The 6,387-nt window shown below is 38.9% G+C and overlaps 1 protein-coding gene across 10 annotated transcripts in view; it reads right to left on the minus strand.

The window, feature by feature from the left end:
* Positions 1 to 6,387, minus strand: part of LOC107266925 (transient receptor potential-gamma protein) — a 58,970-nt gene that overhangs the window by 26,205 nt on the left and 26,378 nt on the right. For 8 of the 10 annotated variants that reach the window (XR_003059376.1, XM_025083805.1, XM_015737975.2 and 5 more), the window contains one exon: positions 4,034 to 4,086. Coding sequence is in view for 7 of the 10 variants with exons in the window: in XM_025083805.1 (XP_024939573.1) it covers positions 4,034 to 4,067 (34 nt within the window). In the remaining 3 variants the exon portion in view is untranslated. The remainder of the gene's footprint in view (positions 1 to 4,033; positions 4,087 to 6,387) is intronic. The other 2 variants (XM_025083809.1, XM_025083810.1) reach the window with 1 other exon arrangement.

Below are 6,387 nucleotides of genomic sequence, written 5' to 3' on the forward strand. Positions count from 1 at the left end.
CGTACTTCTTATCAGATTAAAAATCTCGTTACAATCACCGGTAATTTTGTGTGGCTACTCTGGAAATTGTATCACGTTCGATTTTACTACAGCGTCTTATTACCATGCATGCGGTATTACGGATTTTGAATAAAATTCAACCCCTCTTTTTCGTACCGTGTCGCCGGTCCTGCTGGATTTCGTGTTGTTTTACGTCTGAGCTTATGGGACATCTCCAACCCTTTTGATATGTAAATTAGCAATCGTTTATGCATTCAGACGTAAATCACGTGTCGACGAGCGTTAGTCGAATTATGGATTTCAATATATTTCTTTTGTGTTTATCTCTTTGTTTTCAAATTTCAACGAACGAAAATTCTTTTATCCTCATTTTTTGTGACCGTTAAACTTTTTACGTTCTATAGGTCGTTTTTATTGATTTTTAGATTTCAATCGTGCACTAGCTGTGTATGATATTCGACTCTCGTCCATGAGCACGTGGAGGGGTGATATAAAAAAAAAGGTACAGACAGAAAATAAATAAAACGTGAAAATAAAAGTAAGATGCATCGCGAGCTATTCAATGGCAATGGAGTAAGTTTAATGAGGCGTGAAGAATTTAACGTGACAAGGGAATGACTGGTTGGCGAAGAATAATAAAAGAAGGGAAGGAAACGTAAAAAGGAAAGTATCGATAGGCATACACGTGCACGGAAAAAGGCGAGTGAGAGAGAGAGAGCGAGCGAGAGAGAGAGAGAAAGAGAGAGAGAGAGAGAGAGAGAGAGAGAGAGAGAGAGAGGCAATAAAAAGAGAGATAAAAAGATAGAAAAAAGTATAGGTCATCGCACTCGGAATGGTTAAGAGGAATTTTTCACAGGCCATGGGATAAATCAACGATTATCCAAATCCTGATGGATGAATCGACGTCGCGACGCCTGGCGTATCGTTAAATAATATCGAAATTCCCTATCTTCTCGTCCAATGCACTTGGTCCATTCATTTTCTCCACCCATTCAATTTGCGTGGCTTCCGCACACTTGTAATAAGGAGTGAGAAAGAGAGGGATAGGGAGGGGCGGGGAGAAGGGGTAAAAAGATTGAGAGACTTCCTTCCTTGTATGGTATGTACCGTGTGGTGCTTTTGCCTCGCACTTTAAACCAAGCAAACTTTTATAATTAAACTCTCGAGTCTTGGGATGGCGAGGGGTTGGTACCCTGCCCACTTCTAGTAAGAATCACCCGATTTCACCAAAGCATTTTAGTCAGGGCATATTCTACCCACTTTACCTATACAGGCTTCTCTCGAAGATTATCGCATTAAGAGCAAATCTCCACTCCCTTTTTCGATTTTTCCTCGCGACGACGACGGTATAATCGTAGAGGGATGCTGAAGCTGTCACCAGCATTTTTTAACCCTTAATCCATTTTTAATTTCCACCTAAATTCCTCCCTCCTACCATTCGCTTCGCTATTGCTCGTTACTCTCAAAAAGATCTCCATGCCCACTGTACATTGTCAACGTAAAATTGACATTTGAAAAATTTCAAGCATAATTTTTTTCTACGCCAAGCACATTTTTCACAAAGGTCAAACGTGACGCGTGCGAGCGTGTGCTTCCATTGGAAAAATTATGCGGGTCAGTGAATTTTCCAAATCTCGCGTCACGCACTATACAGTCATGTGGACAAGACGAGGTAGACAAAACGAAAAGGCGAAAATGTTTGTCCGCTTCTGTATTCGCACATCTGTTACGTGCGCACGTTCGAGTATCGATAGGACGTTTCACAAATATTCCAGATAGAGTAGGATAAGGAACAAGAGAAAAGGAAGAAGGGGAAGAACCGAAGCCACATGGAACATAGTTTCCAGGTGGCGAACGTTCTCGACGAAGATAATATTTAGTCAGAAAATATCGCGGCTAGTGGTAGCGTCGTACTTGGAAGGCCACCTAAAAAAAAAGTCAGATAGCAACTGAAATCATTTTATCTCTTTTTCGCTCTCAAATCTCATTCCCTGAGTCCGTCTCGAAAATTCTTACAAGACCCTCGAAAAGCCACGCAATAACTCTCGACAGTCGTACACAATATGCACGTAACTACGGTAGTCGTATTTTCCTCTTTTTTTTTTTTCATTCCATCTTCATCACGATCCTTAAACTCTGCTTCTTGTCATTCTAACTTCTTTTTTCGCTTCTTTTTTATCCGTCTCTCGTCTCGACATTTTTTCAGACTTTACTTTAAGTCGGAGCAGCTACTCTGCGCGTGAATTTTTACCTGGATGTGTACGTCGTACGTATCTGTGTAAATTTGTTGAAAGGGTGCTTTCCAGGACTTTTGGTCTTGAGTATTGGCAGTTATTAAGGACCCTTGATGTTTTCCAGGACCGCTCTGGAAGTATCTTGATACGTAACGTATACTGCCATGACCATAAAGCGACACTCACACCGAATTAAAAAAAAAAATTTATCCTAGACACTCGGAGTTGTGATGGGCTAATAAATGGTTTCGTTATGTTAGGTTAGGCTAGAATTCTAATGCCACGTGTTCCGGGGCTCAAGTTGTTTAGAAAGAAAAAAAAACACATCGGCTTTCCGTTGTGAGTGCCATACGTTATGAAACCATCCTTTGACAAGTTTACATATATATACAATATATATATTGTATATATATATATGTATTATGTAATGTCTCTTTTCATCAACGAACCTGTCCCCAGTCGTTAATCGAACCGAAAGGATATTCTGGTTTTTCTACTTAAGGTAATCTCAAGGGTATACGATTTTGACCCTCGTCCTATCAGTGAATTTCGGACCTTTCCTTATCTTTCCTCGTGTTTCTTTAGGCTTGAAGCCTATGTTTGAAAAGGAAAAAAAATGGAGCGTAAAAATCTCGATCATAAATATATGTATATTACATAGTTACCTATACAGTCAATAATCTTACAGAGTTTCAATGCGCTACAAGCTATATCGTCGAGTGTAAGAATTCAGTCCAGAGGATGATTAAAGGAGTGTGCACAATATCAGATTCCTTCACTTTCGCGTAAATGTTATTTGCACAAGATAATTCGGAGCGCTCGTTAACGCTTCGGCAAATAAACGGGCTAACTTCCAACACCCTGGAGAATTTCAACCCTTGCGAATTTCCAAGCAGGTCGGATCAGCCCTAAAGCTTTGTCACACGGATCATGTAGCCAGTAATTCCGAGTGTGAAATTTGCTAATGATCACTATCAGAAAATACATAAAAAAATTATCATCTGATACTGACATAATATTCACTAAAATAAACAATCTCGATGAAGACGTAAACATGTAAAATTTTTAATTACGATAAATTTATTTTTGAAAACAAAAAAATTTCTCGTATACGTACGAACAAGTGTAATGGCCAATCGCGTTGAGTATACTGGTCATTAGAAATTTGATATCTCCGAGCTTTTTTCCTATGTAGACGCTCTTTCTGACGTATATCCGGTTACTGATAAAACAACTGGAGACACGAGAGCTCCGGAAGTCGATTTTCGATGTGTTATCGTACCCTGCATCGACGTTGAAATTCGATTTGGTAAATCCAACCGACAGCTATATCCTTCCACGTCGCATCTTGAAAGGAACCATTTTGTTTTATACTTCATCGTGAATATTAATTTTTCGTGGTTTTTCATTACTTCAGTCAATCATTTTGTTAGACTTTTATACAAACGATATAATGAAGATCCCTTCCGCGACGGAATATTAAAGGCGGCAATTTTAAACAAGGTTTGACAGTTGCGTTTATACATATATTCGATATACGCAATTTCACGGTATAATTGAATGCGATGACATATATTGTACATATCGTCCGAGAGTTAATGGATTTCTAACCTGACAGTCGTTCTAGCAATGTGTTAAAATTTTCAAATTAAATAATCAACCATGTTTATTATCTCTAACTGTATACTATAAACATTCGCAATTCTTTGATTGGATATATCTTTTATTTGTTTACCCTTTATAAAAGCATCTAATACGATTCTCTAACTATATGGAATTGTATATAATGTGTACTCTACCTGTACTCACCGATCTCCGGTATATTCCTGTCATGATCGCCGTCGGGAGAAAACTGGAAAAAAATACAGATTTTGCCATTAGATCGAGGAAGGGTGTTGCAAAAAAAAACAAACCGCGGCAGTTTTGAATATCAGCGATATAAAATGAGCAAACAATGACTTTTCGTGGATTCCTCTATATTCTTGTATACGCTTACAAATTTTCTTCGGAGTAAGAAACATTTTTTGTATTTAACTTAACGGCTAAATCTGTAGACAATGTTGGGGATGAGATCCATAAATGTAAAATGAATATACAGGGTGTTCCGAAATTACCTGACCAACGGGATATGGCGGTGTTCGGGAGGCACCACTGATCACGAAAATGACCTTCCTTTTCTCCGGAAGGTCATAGTTTTTAAATAGGAGCAGGTCAAAGTTGACCGATCAAAGCGAGGCGTCAAGAGAAACGTAGGCACCTACAAACTCTGAGTTTTCTTCCCTCGCTTTTGTTTCTCGGTAGCTTGTTTCTTGTATCCAATAGGCATGTCTTCGGCTGACGTCATCCTGCCCAAAGCCACCGAGAAACAAAAGCGAGGGAAGGAAACTCAGAGTTCGTAGGTGCCTACGTTTCTCTTGACGCGCCTATTGGATACAAGAAACAAGCTACCGAGAAACAAAAGCGAGGGAAGAAAACTCAGAGTTTGTAGGTGCCTACGTTTCTCTTGACGCCTCGCTTTGATCGGTCAACTTTGACCTGCTCCTATTTAAAAACTATCACCTTCCGGAGAAAAAGAAGGCCATTTTCGTGATCAGTGGTGCCTCCCGAACACCGCCATACTCCGTTGGTCAGGTAATTTTGGAACACCCTGTATATGTTTATCGTGTATATGATTTCTGCCGTGCTTGAGAAAATTTTGACTTTGGGAATATTTGATGATTGGCAAAAATTACTGGTTTACCGGTTAGGGTGGTTACGATGGAATGGATTTGGTAGCGAGGCATAAAACCGGGGAGCTCATGAGTGATTCATAGGGAAATGCGGGCCCATTTCCTTCGAGAATATTTTATTACTTGGATAGCGTGCGACGCCTATTTTTCTCCACTGGGAATATTTCGAACTGTTTTTATTTTTCATTCTTTCCTGATCCATTAGAAGACGAACTATACGTTTATAGCAACAGGATATAGGCTCGAGTACTTTTTTTTTATATCATTCAAAGTTTTTAATAAAACTCGTCAAAATGTCTGTTTCGCCACAACAGGATTTCCGTCGAATTCCCGTATTCTTATACGTTACAAAAAATAGGGGTAGACAAAAGCTTTTATCTTCGGAAAAGCCGGCTTCTCCTAGCTGGGATAACTTCTTTTCACCCTCGCGGGCGCAAAACTGACAAAATTAAATATATGTAAACAAAGTTGGCTATAGGTATCAGGGGCACGCATAAGGCATCCTGAGAAATTCGTCACCACGTAACAATTTGCACAGAACAGAAATTCCATTTATATGTAACTTGCTCTGAAAAATTCGTATTGGAAAATTATTTTTAAGTACTTTTCTCCGCTATTGTAAATGAATATACATTTATAAATATTTCACAAGGTGCTTTCCAAGACCTTTTTTGTTGTGTATTGGCAGTTATGAGGACTTTTGGTATTTTCCAGGGTGGACCTGGAAAAATCCTATATGCAACGTATACTTCCAGAGCCATTTGGCGGCACTCACACCGAATTTTCCAACAAATTTTTGATGCTGGACACTCCGACTTGTGATGGGCTAAGAAATTATTTGTTAGGTTAGATTAGGTTAGAATTCCAATGCTACATGTCCCAAGGTCTAGTTTTAAAAAAAAAAAAAAACAACATTAGCTTGCTGTTGTGAATGCCGCATGGCCTGGAAACTGCCGCCTGACATATTTATATATATATATGTATATAAGTATACGTACCAATAAAAAAATATGTGTACAAATGAAAAATCCAAAATAATACTAAAAAAATCGCAATTAATTTTACTTCTCAAAGTATCTGAAAATAATATAATTTAAGTCTTCGATATTTTCCAGTCCTTAATTATTCTCGATCATTTAAGTCGAAACGGAAATAATTATTGACACTTAATTAGCGCATCGGCAAAGCCAGTCGTGCTGGCGCCGCTTCCTGTGATTTCTCGACAAGCTTCTACTTCTTCGTGCGCCTTCGAAATTGCCGGAGTAGCACGAGGGTACTTCCTTCCTATAAAAAGCAACCATAATCAGCAGTAGAATCGTTAAATCGTTCATTGTACCTACTGCCGGACGCTCTTACAACTTTGTGTAAGATAGGTATATATATATGTAAGGCGTCGTGAGGTTATCGTTCGACGAGAATGTATG

Source organism: Cephus cinctus, unplaced genomic scaffold (assembly GCF_000341935.2).
Source record: "Cephus cinctus unplaced genomic scaffold, Ccin1 Ccin1_scaffold0330, whole genome shotgun sequence".
NCBI classification, from domain to species: Eukaryota; Metazoa; Arthropoda; class Insecta; order Hymenoptera; family Cephidae; genus Cephus; species Cephus cinctus.